The 14,939-nt window shown below is 54.7% G+C and overlaps 1 protein-coding gene across 1 annotated transcript; it reads left to right on the top strand.

Moving 5' to 3' along the window:
- Nucleotides 1-5,581: 5,581 nt before the first annotated feature.
- On the top strand, nt 5,582-6,622 carry HAND1 (heart and neural crest derivatives expressed 1). The gene is made up of 2 exons (XM_005147173.1): nt 5,582-6,079; nt 6,520-6,622. The coding sequence occupies exons 1-2, from the start codon at nt 5,582-5,584 to the stop codon at nt 6,619-6,621; spliced, it is 600 nt and encodes a 199-aa protein (XP_005147230.1). The 3' UTR covers nt 6,622.
- Nucleotides 6,623-14,939: the final 8,317 nt, after the last annotated feature.

Raw genomic sequence — 14,939 nt, 5'->3', positions numbered from 1 at the left:
TGAATAAACCCCCCTCAGGTAGATCTGCATGGATAGAGGGCAGGAAGTATGGATACTGGGACATGGTCCCACTATAGGGAAGGATGCTGCTCCCTGGCTCTGGCTGCTCCCCAGTGCCAGCACTCTGCATTGAGCCTGCAGCACAGTGGAGCCTTATTAGAGCATCCCCAAAGAGTTTGGTGGCCCATACCACTGTCACCAGCTTTCTCCCATGGCAAAGCCAACTACCTGCAATGCACACATCACTGAGTAAGACACAGGAGCCCAGCCAACGAGCCAGGTCAGTCCCTGTGCCAAGATGGGAATAAAGACACATCTCACCTCGCAACCCACCTTTCTTCCCCACTGGCACATCGAGATGACCTGAACCTGCACCCACGAAGGGGAAGTTGCAAGCATTGGTCCCAGCCCTACCTCATTGAGAGCCAGCAGTTTGTCTCCAGCTATGCCCCAAACCAGATGCTTCAGACAACGCCAGGAGCTGCCTTAATAAGCGCTTATGCAATCCTTCTCACGCGGAGGAAATGTCTTTCCCAATCCCCAGCTATTAGCAGTTGGCTGATGCCCTGGAGTTGGACATTTTAGAGCCCTTGTAAATTTGCTTCAGGAGTGGAAAGTGGACGGAGGAGGGGAAGGTGCTGGTTTTCATCAGTTTGCTCTTCTCTGCTTCTCCCCATGCATGGAGAGGTGACACCATGGGTCAGCACTTAAACCACAAGCCAAGGCATCAGGGGATGATGGTGGCACCTCCTGCTCCCCAGCGACAGGACTTTGAGGGGTCAGTGTTGGTCTCAACAGGGAATGTGAGTGGGGAAAGAAGAGGCTTTAGAGCAGAAGCATCACTCCTGCATCAGTGCAATATTGATGTCAGCTGGGGCTCTCTATACAAATGCGTCACCTATGCTGCCAGTCAGAGCTCACAGACTCATTTCTTCCATCATCTTCAACTATGTGTCTGTGATGGGTACCACAGATACTCCCTTTATGACAGGTACAGCCTCCTTCTGCTCATTTCTATGGCAATCAGATGAGGGAGCAGCACTGTTTCAAGCAGGGCACCCACACCAGCTTGGAGCAATGATTCTAGGGGTGGTTCCAGCAGTGAGGCCACTGTTCCCTTCCCTTTGCCTATTGTTTGCATCCAAACCTAATTGCGCATTGACATGGGCCATCTTTGGGGAGCCCCGCTCTGCTCCGTCAGCACAATGAGCCCTTGTTGGTCCAGCCCCAGCAGTTTCACAGGTTAATTTATGGCCACCACACCCCATTAGCGGCAATAAACATGGAGCCCGGTTTTGCCCCAGTTGTGAGTTACGGTTTTTCAAATAAATACATTTTTTCCTATAAACCAGCGCTCTGTTTAGTTTGAATGTTCCTCACAGGCACATCCATCCCCATAAAATACACAGGAGAGGAAGCCGAGCTGTGACTTTGCTCTGATGACATAAAAACTCTGGTAAACACAGTGTCATTTACAGCACCAGCAAAGAGAGAGCACCAAAAATAACCAGCGAGTGCCTGGCGCATCCCTGCATGAAAAAATTAATGCTTTCTTTCCATAAAGCTTTGTTTCCCTTTTGATTTATCCAGGCAGCAATGGCTGTTTGGCCATAAATAGGCTGTATTTCTTGAGAGGCAATGGTTGCAATCATCTGTCGTGTCGCCAGAGGGGCAGCACAGGAGGTGTGTGTACAGAGGTGCTGTGGATTCACGCGGAGAACAGGAGCATCAGGGCTCAGCACACCATGGGTACCCATTCACACCAATTCCTTCTGTTTCTTTGGAAGGGCTTTAACGGCCTGGACCCCACTGAACATTGCTTGCGTGATGTTGTTGTAGGATCAAGGCCCAGAGATTTATTTTGGAGGGACTCAGGTGTGGTTTCCCCTGCATCCCAATGGTCCTTCTGCTCTGACAAGACCTATACTGGCACAAGACATATGTGGGAAGACATACAGGAGGAGGTATGTCCTGAGTGGGCTTTTACAGCTCTAATGCTCATAGCCCAGGCTTGGCCATGACCCTAGGGCTGGGTTCATTGCCAAGCCAACTGACCCAATTTCCCTTCTGCAGATTCTCTCCCTCCTCACATCACCACAATGAAAATAATTTCCCCAAAGCAGCCCCACGCATGATGCCGGCCCCACAGACATCCCCTTGAAGCAGACTCTGCTCGTGCCTCAGTTTCCCAAGGCTTTTCTCAACCATTCCCCCAGGCCTCTGGGATCAGAACTGTTAGGAAGGTGCTGAGTGATTATTATTGTATTATTTTGGGAGAGTGCTATAAATACCCAGGGGCACCTTTAGACACAACCCAGCTGCCCAGGGGAGCTGGCTCAGCCCTGTTCTGCTGTTGGAGGGGGGGATCGCAGGGTATCGAGGTACCTCTGAGCATAACCTGGTGGGGTACCCAACGGGGTACCCAATGGGGTACCATAACGTGCTGCGATTGGGACCTTCCCAGCTGTACCCTGTGATGGAACCTGAGGAGGGGGGATGCGGGTGCAGGAAGGTGCCGGGATGCTGCAGGGAAGACAAGGAGAATATTTTATGGGGCTGCAATGTAAACATAGCTGGAGCAGAGCCCCTTTTTATGGAGTCCCTGTCCTGCCAGGGCATCTGCCAAGGCACTGATTTACGCTCCTATTTAGATAAGGGAGCCAGGGCTGGGGTTGGAGGGAGCAGAGCTGGCGTCAAAGTCACAGGACACCCAGGGCTGCTGGGTGCTGATAAGGAGGTGGCCGAGGGGCTGGGACCAAAACCATGGCCCCATACCAGAGCAGGGGATGGATATGGATCCATCCTACTGGCATCGGGGTGCAGGGGGGTGCAGAGACACAGGATAACCTCACCCCCCAACATGCGGCACTGACACCCCTGTCACCATCATCAAGGGTCAGGAAATCTTTCCCTGGGAAGGATTTGAAGGAAAACAGGTGGAGAGAAACATGGTTCCTCCCACCCCACCAGCCATAAATCCCCTAATCCGAACCGCTTGGCGTTCCTCCCCCTGCACAAGTAAGGAGAAGTGAAATTAAAGGAACTCACCAAAAGTTGGAGAAGTGCTAAATTTGGATGCCATGACCAAAGCAGCCTGGTTTGATTTAGAAGGTGCCGGCATGAAAAGGGCTCTGGTTTTATTATTTTATTAAAGCACGAAAGATTAGAATGATTTTCCAAAGGAAAATCAACCCACGGGTCCCACTATTTGCTCAGCTGAGCACTTCCAAGCTGTGCAGGGTCCAGGGACCTTGAAGGGTGGTGAATAAAGCAAGATAATGCCCGGGCTTGGGCTGTGCTTACCTGGCTCAGAGGCTGGAGGTGGCTCTGGTGCAAGGATAGAGGCGGTGGCTCCAAGCTGGACGTGGCTGTGCAATGCAGGGCTATGGGGATGGGTGGGCTGTTTTGGGGTGAGTGGGGTGTTTTGCAGCAATGGGGTTGAGTGGCACAGACACCAGCCTGGTGGTTTGCTGGATCAGGGCTTAAACAAGGATGAGGAGAGGTTCAGTGAGGAGTGTGGATAGTTTATGAGAGAGAGCAAGGCACTGCAGGTGATGCTCTGCTGGTACAGGGGGGTGAGGGATGAAGGGGGAACCCTGAACCTCTCTTAGACGGACAGCAGACCCCACCAGCTCTAAGCTGGGCTCAGGGATCCCACCCAACCATGGGCGTTTTGGAGGCAATCAGGGACACAACACCCTGCCCAAAGCCTGACTCTAACGAAGAGTAATCACTAGCAAATGTTTGCAGGGAGCTTGTTTAAAGGGGGTGGGAAGGGGGGGTGGGCTTTGCAGCAGCTAAGAACAAAGCAGGGGGGAGCAAGGTTGGGCAGATCCATTATGCCTGCTTCCCCCCCAAGCCCCCTGGCTGCCGGAGACCCCCTTGCACCCTGCCCCGGCCCCCCCGGCCTCCTGCCTTTGCAGCTTGCCTTGTAACAGCTAACGATGGAAAATCCGAGGCATTTAAGTGGCTCCCGAATCCGCCCGGGAACAGTGATTGAGAGAAGTCAAATAAAATTTGTCATCTTTAAAATGCAGGAGGACGTTAATGGTGTGTTAGCCCGGATGATTAATACAAGCGCCTGCAAACAACCCTCCAACGTTTCCACCCTCCGCTGCAAGATGAATCGTTGCAAAGCGCCGTTAATCGCTAACATACCTCGGGCCCGAAGTCCCTTCCTGCCCCGCGGCGCTGTGATAGCCACCGCCGTGCCCAGTGTCCACACTGGCAGTAATGGGAGAGAGCGTAGGGGTCGTTCCCAATGTCAACCGACAGAGCGGGGTCTGGGAGGTATCGCCCCAGGGATCTGTGTCCCATGGGTGCAGGGGCGAGTGGGATGTGCTGTAGCTGCAGGGCCTCATGCTGGGCTCGGGTTTGGGAGCTGCATGAAGTACAAGATCCCAGCCCTGACAGGACCCCCCATCCCTTTGGTGGCCAGGCTGGGACAGGGGATCACAGGGCACGGCCCCACTGCTCTGTTGTAAATGTGTTTGTGTGTGTGGACAGTATAATCTCTACATATTTATGTATGCATGTGCAGTGTCTGTGCACGGCTGTGCAGTATACGTGTGTGTTTATATGCCATACATCCAACATGTGTGTGTGCGTGCACAGCATGTGTGTGCATGTAGTATAAGTATGATGACATTGTGTGTGCACCGTCTGTGTGCTGCTGGTGGGTGTATGTAATATATATGGGTGCAGTTAAGTGCATGTGTGTAACTTATTTGTGGTGTGCATGTGTACAGCACAGACAGGAGTACGGTGTGTGCACAGCTCTATGCTTGTGGGATGTGCAGGCAACACATCCAGTGCATCTGAGTAACGTGTGTGTTCTAACTGCATACATGTGCTCTACACACGTGCAGTGTGCCTGAAGGCATGTAGTGTGCCTCTATGTGCAGCAGAGCATCCACATGCACGGGCAATGCACCCCATGTGGAAGGAGCACCCCCTGCCCTCACTCTGCCATTCCCAGCCCATGGTGTCCCCAGTGTCTTCTCCTGCCCCTCTCCTCCATCACCCATGAGGCTGCTCCTGTCTGGCTCGGGGTGCTCCAAGGCCCCCGCAATGCCCTAACACCGTGCCCTGGGAACAGGGAAGTGGAGTGGATGGATGTGCGGCGGGGAGGCAGCCGGGGTCCCCCCTAGGGTCCTTCTTCACCCCCTTCTCCTTGCAAGCGGGAAACAAGCGGGGGCCGAAAGAGAAGAGCGGAGGTGTGAGCCCAAATAAACCGACTCGATAGAGCGGCGCACGCCCCCTCCGCCGCCCGCTCCCCCCGGGGCCCCCGAGCATCCTCCCCTGCCCATTGGCTCCGCGGCGGGGGGGCCCCGGCGCTATATAGCGTCTGGGAGGCCTCAGAAGGGGTTAATAGGGGGAAAAAAAAAAAGAAGGGAAAAACCCACCCCAACAAAACCAACACCCCAAACCCCGTCCGCCTCAGCCCAAACCCCAACGCTACCACCAGCACCATCACCGCAGCCCCAGGCCGGAGCCGCCTCCCCGCTGCCCGCCCGGCGGGGAGCCCTTCCCGGCTATGGTGCGCTGCTGAGCACGGCCCCCGGGGCCAGCGGGGCGGACCATGAACCTGGTAGGGGGCTACCAGCACCACCACCACCACCACCCCATGCTGCACGACCCCTTCCTCCTCGGGCCGGCTGCGCGGTGCCACCAGGAGCGAGCCTATTTCCCTGGCTGGGTGCTCAGCCCGGCCGAGGTGAGCCCCGAGCTCCCCGGCCAGAGCCCGAGTTACAGTGCAGCCGAGCACGGCCCGGCTGGCCCGGGGCGGCTGGAGGTTCTCAGCGGTCGCCTGGGCCGGAGGAAAGGAGTCGGGGGACCCAAGAAAGAGCGGCGGAGGACGGAGAGCATCAACAGCGCCTTCGCCGAGCTCCGAGAGTGCATCCCCAACGTGCCCGCCGACACCAAACTATCCAAGATCAAAACCTTGCGCCTGGCCACCAGCTACATCGCCTACCTGATGGAGGTGCTGGCCAAGGACAGCCAGCCCGGGGACACCGAGGGCTTCAAAGCCGAGCTCAAGAAGTCCGACGGCAGGGAGAACAAGAGGAAAAGGGAGACGGTAAGAAGCGGGTCGGGACCCCGCTGACCAGCTCCGAGGGCGGGCAGGGAGAGCCGGGGATCTGCGGGGAAAACGCCCTTCCCGGTCCCGCTGGAGTCCTTTTTTTTACCCAGCTTAAAACCAAACAGCCGCAGGAGGGAAAGGGAAAGCCCATCCCGGCTCCCTGCTGCTTTCCCCGAGGGGTGAACCCCGCTCCTTCCGTCCCCTCTCCCTGCCGCTTTCCCGGGAGGAGCAAGGGTGTTTTGGGGCGAGGGCGGCCGCTTTCCCCCGCCGCAACGGGCGGGGTGCAGGGATGGTGACTCCGTAAACCTCCTTTTTTATCCTCGGGCTGGTAAGAGCCGCGGGCTCGGCTGCAGCCCCGAGGCGGGCACGAGGTGCCCGGGCTCCTGCCCCCTCTGACCGCTCCTTTCTCCCCCTTCTCCCCGTCTCCTCTCCCGCAGCAGCCCGAGGTCTACTCGCAGCCTTTGGGCCACGGCGAGAAGAAGCTGAAGGGCCGGACGGGCTGGCCCCAGCAGGTCTGGGCCCTGGAACTGAACCCCTGAGGGCTCTCCCACGACGGCGCTCCCCGCTCACCCCTCCATGTGCAATGCCGGAGAGAGCCCAGCCCGGCCCGGCCCCCGGAGCCAGCCCGGGCCCTGTTACCCCCGCCGAGGCCGATGCTCCGCGGGAGACAAGTGACGGGCGCCTTGCGGGGCCGGATCCTGCCTGTCCCGTCGGCACCGGGGCCCGGCCGGGCCATTCCCTCTCTCGCCCCTTCCCCTGTTTGCAGTAATCGTTGCTCCTTCCCGCTGCCAACAGCGGTCGGGGGCTCCTGCCCCCCCCCCGGCCGGGCTGAAGCGGTTTAGTTCGTTTGCTGTTGTAAATAAGAGCCCCAGACCCTGTCCCCGTCCGCTGCCCGACCGACGTGTGGCTGCGGTGAAACTACCTAGAGGTGCATTTGGGAACACTCACTCCTGTGCCGGGTTTTCTACCTCAGATCTGCATGACCACTTCCCGAGGGACCGCGCGCGCCGCACCACGTATTTAAAACGGAATAATTAACAAAAACATTAAATAAAATCCAAACTCTATGCAAACAGCCTCGGCTCCAACCCCTGCGCCCTCCCCGCCTGCTCAGATCCCGCTCTTTGCCGGGATAACGCATCCTGCGGGATTAAGGACTCCCATGAAATCAGTACCTTGCTATGGGGCCGATCCATACGAGGGAATTCCCGCCCGTGGGATCCTCTGGGACTTGTTCATGCCGTGCTTGCGCACCACAGGAGCTGGTGGGCTCCATGAAGGGTACCCGCTGTTCATCCCAGAGCACAAACTGCCCCTGTCTTACAACCCTTTTCCCTCCTCGCCCTGGACACCTTCTAGAGGGACAGGACTTGTATTTGGTGTGGGGAAGGATGGCAGGAACAGGTCTTTACAGCGTCTGGCTGGCGCGAGCACCGCGGAGCTGTGGAGCCCCTGTTTTAATGCTGCTGAGTGTAAAGAACAAGGGCTCGGCTCCCTTCCCTGCCCCGGCAGCTCCCGACTCCGTTCTCACAGGGATCCCCTCTTAGCCGCTGCCTCGGCTGCATTTTGAAGTAGCAACATTCCCCCCTCACCATCAAACACATGGATACCACCAGCCTCAGACACACTGATGCTCACACAGCCCAAAGTCCTCTCTGTCACCTCTTAGGCTTAAATCCTTAATAATCCTTAATGGTTAAAGCAGAATCCTCATTCCTTTATTCAGTACACGCTCAGCTCTGTTACCCAGCGCTTCCCAAATGCGCTCAGGGCCTGATTCTGCCTTGCCACGCCGCTCATACCAGGGACACCAGGATAGACCCTGACACTCCTCCGGCTGCTTAAGGCAAAGAGAACCAGCACGGGGTTGGAAGGTTAATCCGAGGGCTCAGGGGGGAGCATTTACATTTTCTGTTTGAATCCCAGCTTTTGCTTGCGTCTAAAGGTATAGAAATAGTGATGCAACATCAGTAAATCACCGATAGATCCATCGATCTGCGTGTGTGGAGCCACACACACCAAAAATACAGCAGCTCACCAGCGGGGAAACAGCTCAGGGTTTGGAACCACTTTGTGTGTGTACAAATACAGATCGATGGACACACAAATGCTCTGGGATGGAGTTAAAGTTTCTTGAACAATCAGGCTGCGGGAATCAGCCTCCTTGTGTTTGAGAGCTGCTGCACCGCTGCTTTCTCGATGTGTTTTTTGATCCCTCTGAATGAGGTGGAGATGAGGATGGACTGACTGCCTGAGTGCAGCAGTATTCAGTGCAGCACTGGTGGGGTTTCAGTTTTGTTTGGGCTATAAGAAGTTCAGCACGGCACCAAAGCCATGAATGGATTTAGAACAGGTCGTTCCTAAACCCAAATACATTTAAAGAGGAAAAAAATAAGGAAAAAATAAAATGCAGAAAATAAGCCCCAAATAGCCTATTTTGTAGCTGGGTTTCATGGTCCCTTAAAGTGCTGGGCTTTTACGGGAATGTTCCCAAGCCATTGCTAGCACTAATCCAGCGCACTGTAAATGTGTCCAGCGCCAATCCTTGTTACATGGGCCTGTATCCCTGCATCCGTATGGCATTGGTTGAGGCTGCTCTCATCAGATAAGAGAAAGGGTTAACGAGGGGACCTAGAATTTGCTCTGCTGCATGAGGCTGGGGGTTCTGCACAGAAGTCGGTGCCTCAGTCCCGGCACACCACAACCATGATCTGCAGCCTGCAGACCCTCCTCTACCTCAGAGAGTACCTCTGGTGTTTTTTCCCTATGAGTTTCCGTCTATCCTTCTGGAAAAGGAGCACCCTGCAGAGCCGGGTGATGCTCTGCCTGCATCCATTGGCTGCTGCTTTTCTTACCACCAGATTCTGGTGGTGGTACCTGCTGGTAAACTTCTGAGAAAGTCCACGCCAGCCTCCCTCACTTCATGGTGATTTTGGAAGGGGAAGCACTCTGCTTCCATCTGCAGAGGGTTTCCCTGCCCAGCAAGAGCATTTTCCTGCAAGATAACGGCTCAGCGTTTTGGGGTAAGATGGGTGAAAAAGAGCATTGAACAATTCCTGTTCCCTGGGCTTTGCTGCTCCCAAAAACCCATGCTTTAAAAGTGAGCTGCAAGAAGTGAGCTCCATCCCTGACTTATCTCCGGGGCTGGGAAGGGTGTTGATGCTGAGCTCAGCAGCTTGGGATGGGGTCGCCCCTTCACCCCAAAGGGAAAGGAGCTGCAGGGGGGTGGGAGCCGTGCACAGGGGACAGCTTCTCTTCCTCAGGCAGCAAACCCGTGCAGTTGGGAGCTGCATCCCAGCAGCATCCCAGCAGGCAGATCCCGGGACCGGCTGCATCAATCCTGAGTGGAAGAAGAATAGTTTGAGCATCAGCTTCGAGGTTTTGACCGTCTGAAAGCCTCACTCATCACCAGGGGAGGTGGCTCAGCACACAGCTACAGCTCGACCCTGCCGTGAACTTGATGCCGTTGGGAAGCAGCACACCCCTGGCACGCAGGATTGAATCTGCAGTTGCCTGGATAGAAGCACACACACACAGGGATCACTTGGCCCTGGGGCAGCATCATACGTGCTGTGTCCCCTGCCATCGGAATCCAGCTGTGAGGGTCCATGGAGGGGACCCTGGCTCTGCTTGGCCATCGGGCTCTTCCCACCCCTGGGATTTACGTGCAAAGAAATGTTTTTCCCCCCCTTTTTTTTTCTCCCCTCCCTTCCTGCCAAGCCCAGTCCCTGCTTCTTGTTGTTGTAGGTATTTATGGGCCTGTTTATCTGATCTCGGGGGAGCCTATTCTTATCTCGGGAGCAGCAAGGGAAGGGTTACACTGGACAGCTTGGTAGACAGAATGGAGCCAAATAAAATACCAATCTGCCAAAAAAGAAGAAAAAAGATAAAAAAAAAGAGAAAAACGGGAAAGAAAGAGCCAGCCCCAGCCACCCGCTCGGAGGGCACCCGCAGCAAACCTGTAGGGCCAGGAGGGTGTCCCATATTGCTGCACAGCTCCACTTCCCTGCTCCATGCGGTGGATCCTGGAAGAGGCCCAGCTCTGCACACACTTTCCATGAGCAGAGGGGCTGCAGCAGCAGATCCCAGATGAGCAAAGGCTGGGGCCCAGCTCAGTGCATGTTGGCTTCCAAAACAGCTGCCACCAGGGCAGAACCCAGGCAAGAAACACCCTCATGCAGCTTTAATGTCGCTGGAATAAGGGAAGAAAAATACATGTTTAATGTTTCATGTTGGTTGTTACAGCAGCACGGCTGTGATGCTGCTGCTTGCCTCTTCCTTGGCCTGAGCAGGGAGATGCCCCTGCTCTGGATGAGAAGTCCCCAGATGTGAAGGTCATGGACAGGGCCACAGCTGCTGCCTCCCATCAGCGGCCTCTCTGATCAGTGACATGGGGCTGGGGGAGGCATTCGGGTGGCGGGAACCCCTGGACACTGCCTGGACTCTGCTGTGGCCCCTCTGGAGCCCATGGGTGCAGCATGGCTGGGCCAGAGTGAGTAGGTTAGATGGGGTGGGATGGGGATGGATGGGATGCCCTCTCCAGCCATGGCAAGCAGGGAGGACAAGGGCAGCCCCATGTTCTAGGGCTCCCCCCAGTTCTAATTACCCCTGCTTAAGGAAGCGCCTGATGGTTCTGGCGGTTTAAGGTAGCCCCAGCCCCGCTCAGCAAGGGTAATTGGGCTATAATTTGTTTTCGGTGTCAAGATGGCGTCAAAGATAAGACAAAAATCTCCAGGTTTGGGGGTTAAGGAGACAGAAGAAATCCTGACCTGGGGCCGACCTCGGAGGAACGGCCACAAGCCCCAGTGAGTGCCATGGCAGGGGAAAGATTTACTGCCAGGGGAGCTTTTTGATCCTCTCCCAACACCCGGAGCCTCTCAGCCCAGGCACTGGCTCCCAAGCCAGGCTGTCTCCTGGGAGCACCGCTCTGCTGGGGAGGATTTTCTGGTTCATGACATGCAATAGCTCTTCCTTGAATCTCCATGCTTCTGGAGTCATGGAATCCAGAGACCCATTGAAAGAGAAGATAATTTCCAATCTGTAGCTGTAGAAATGATGTCCAAGCACAGGAAGAGTGGAAATATCAGGGAGATGATGCCTCCCACTTGTTTTGTCCCTTTCTTTTATATTACCTTTTAAACCATATCCATACTCTCTGGGTTTTCACACTGTCTGTCCCTGCTTGGGGTTGCTAGCACTGTAAGGCCTTTTCCTCAGTGCAGGGTGTTGGAGAAGTGAGTATTTACTCCTCTCACAAGTGCGTGGTATGGGTTAGCAGAGATGCTCACCATGACTTTCTGCAGAGTGACCCATCCGTGTCCTGCTCTGTGGTGGAGCGATCCCATTAGCAAGCACCTTCTCTGGCTTCAATGACACTTTGCTGCCATTTGCGTGTTGATCTTCTCCCTGACATCTCAGCAGAGCCCTTATGTGAAGCTGGTTGGTGTGGAGTGGCACAGCAGCCCACTGGTGTCCTGTGCTGCAGATGGATTTCAGGTCCAGGATGGAGTTGGGGCTATCAGGTGGAGGATCAGTGCTCTGCAGCTCAGGGCAGTGGGTAAAACCAGCCGGACCCTTTGCTCAGCAGGACTCGGTGCCATCTCCATGCTGTGTAATGCTGGATGAGCTCTGCCTCTCCTGGTTACCACAAAGCTGAAATGCAATAGCAAACCTGACAGCCTGCAGGTCAGAGGGGCCAAGGAGCCAGGCAGGGCTGGGAAGAGGATATTTACTGGTGAGAGGAGAGTGAGTTACCCAAGAGGGCTGAGTGAGGGGCTGCAAAGCAAGAGCCCACACTGTGAGCCCACTGATTCCTCACAACGAATCCCTGCAGGAGGAAACGTCTTTGCTTGTGAAGTTTCCCTTTTCCCTGCTTGTTCTTTTGGGTGAGAAATTCAGGTCCTGACCACCCTGAAAGGCTTTACAGTAACCAGAGAAGCAGGGAATTTATGGCGTCACCAGCAGCTGAAAGTGAGGAACAGAGAGGAAAAGGGTTTTCTTCCCCCCTTGTACTGCAGCTACTTTAACAAAATTCTCATGGCCTATAAGTGACCCACAGGAGCAGCCGGGGGGGATGCAGGATCAGAGCAGGCTGGTTTAACTGCTTGGCCAGCAGCTCGTCCTGAACTGAGGAGCTGGAAGCAGGTACAAGTCTGAGCGAGTGCATAGAGCTGGCGTCAGCCTTGGAACTCCCTCCTCTGCTCACCTTGAGACCAGAAAGAGATGCAGGCAATGCTCGCGCACCTTGGACTCAGAGCCTCCTCTCTGCTTTGTGACCACAATCTTGGGTGAGTGAGCTTGCTAATGTAGTGCCCATCGTAGTGCTCTCTGGTCCCTGGAACTCCATATGGAGGTTGGAGAAGCAGCAGAGCCAGCTCACCTACTCCACACTTCCATTTTCCCCTGTCTCACAGCCTCTGGTCTTCCCTACAACACCACGGTGCTCGTTGATGTGGGTGCTGAAGGGATCACGGATTACTTCCTGCAACACAGAAAGGGAACAGGTCTTGGAGAACATTCCAAGAACAAATAAGTAAAAGCACTTTAGGGGGCTTTGAGATACTTAAGGAACAAGCATACAGGGATAAGAGATGTGAAATGGGCTCCAGCTCCTGGCAAAGTGAGACTGAGTGCTGGCAGAGCCATGCAGTCATCCCTGATTGGATACAGGGGAATCATATAAGAAGGAAAACCACCCTAGGGCTCTCCCCTGCGTGCTCAGCCTGCTCAGCCACGTCTCTACACCGTAAAACCATTAAATCCACATTCACATTATTCCCAAGTCCTCTGCGCTGCCCTTCTGCCAAAGCCTGGTTTCCATCAGTGCTGCAGGGAGGCTGTGAGACGGCTCACACAGAGAATCGGACGTGTTCAATTTCAATGTCCAACCAGGGCAAACAAAACCCCACAACTAGCCCCAAACAAACCGGTTTTATGATCTCCACATCCCGCTGCAGCCCAGTCCCGCCGCTGGCATCCGACAGGTACAGTCGGCTCCTACCGAGGAGGCAACTTCGGGATGGGGCAGCGGCCCCTGGTCCCCCGCTGCTGCGCTGGGCTCCGAGGTGCTGGGGCAGAGCGCTCAGCGCTGGGTTCCTGAGCTAACACTGCCCTCTCACGGCAGCACGGAGCGCAGAGATGTGCATTGCAGGCCCGTCAGATCCATCCGGTTGCTTGGTTTCTCGGTGTGAATTTGCTAAAGGCTGGGCAGGCTCCTCCTTGGTTTTGGGCTTGAAATCTTCTGCGGGTTTCTTGGCAGGGAGCAGACATGAGGTTAAGCAGCATTATTCATTAGTCTACAGAAAGAACAGATAAGCTGGCAGGGTATATTTGTACCACCAGACTTCCCACTATACTCTCTCATGCTAAAGAGGTGCCTGGGTAATAGGCTGCTGCTTAAAGCTCTCCTCCTGCAGCCCTTCTCCCCTTTCTCCCTAGGGAAGACACCTCCTCGCTGTGCTGGCAGAAGAGCCCCTACTCACCAGTTTGGGAATGCAAAGTACAGGGCTTTTCCCCTTCCACTGTGTTATGCTGCCCTTACCTGAAGGCTTTTCCCTGATACCTCCTCAGAAAGCCTGACAACACACAGGGGGTGCCCTGTGAAGTGATCCACACTTGCTCCATGCTTCTGTGGCCCCTCTGGTCTGACCTTCAGCTGAGGGATCCCCAAGACAGGCACAACAGTGGTAGCAGGGCAGCAGCACATTGCCTCGTACAGAAAGATCCTAGTTCACTGCAAGGGCCTCCAGACAAGCCCATAAACACAGGCACTGGGTACACTGGGATTGCTTCTGATGCACCAGCTCAGTCTCCCCCAGGTCTCCAATACATCAATGTCAGCCTTTAGCAACGAGAGTATCAGACTCAAATGTAACTGCTGCTCACTGGTTGTTTCTCACAGCAGAGTAGGGCACAACACAATTCAGTTCAGCTCTCTAAGCTCCCTTCCCTGCAGTCCCCACTCCCTTGCTACCAAATGCCTTGGGATGGAGGACAGGGGACCAAAGGCCTCCTGCCTGCAGCACTGCAGGATCAATAGGTGTGTTCTGCATGGCTGGAAGTCACCACACAGCCACAGTGCAAGTTGGCAGCCTTCTCCCAGAGGTCAATTTATCCCTTACTGCGAATTGAACAATGATGAGGAGACAGGTCAGTCGCTTGTAGGACAGCACCAAGGAATAAGGATACAGGAGATGCTGCAGAATTATCAGTGCAAATCTTTACTGCACATCAACACTGTAATTTGACAGCAATAAATGTAGCTCACATATTTTGAGTGTAAAGTTCTCCACACCCTCCTTTGTGAGATCCAAGAGTCTGAAAACCTACACCACAACCCCTTTCCTGGCTAAAAAAACAAGGCTAAAGGATGCCGCAGGCAGTGCCAGCAGAGCCTTAGGAAATGCCATGACAGGGTTCAGGAGAACAAGTATTCAAGCCCCGGTTTGTGTCATCACTCACTTCCTCGCTGCATCTTTGCCTGTAGGGCTGAGAGTCAGGAGGAGAGCAACACGGGGAAAAGAAAAGAAACAGCACTACACAGACCAGGATCTTGCAGATAATGGGTTGAACACTGGGATGCCACATGACAGCATCGCTCTGGAGTAGCACCCACCTCATCAACTGGGATGCAACTCCAACTGTGGGCAACAGGAGCGAGTAGTCATGCAGGAGACATAGCCAAGGGTGTACTTGAAGTAGGCAGAAGCACAGGGTTGAACTAAAGAGTATTCATTAGGAAACATCAATCAAGTAAGACGCTGCACTTGACTGTTCATAATACAGGGGGCAAAATCCCCAGCACAGAAAAGCCCAACACCCCAAAATGCAAGCTCATGTGGCTCTCCAACAATCTCCT

The sequence above is a fragment of the Melopsittacus undulatus genome, chromosome 10 (assembly GCF_012275295.1).
Source record: "Melopsittacus undulatus isolate bMelUnd1 chromosome 10, bMelUnd1.mat.Z, whole genome shotgun sequence".
Lineage (NCBI taxonomy): Eukaryota > Metazoa > Chordata > Aves > Psittaciformes > Psittaculidae > Melopsittacus > Melopsittacus undulatus.
The sequence above is the reverse complement of the archived record's forward strand: the minus strand, read 5'-3'. Positions and strand labels throughout refer to the sequence as shown.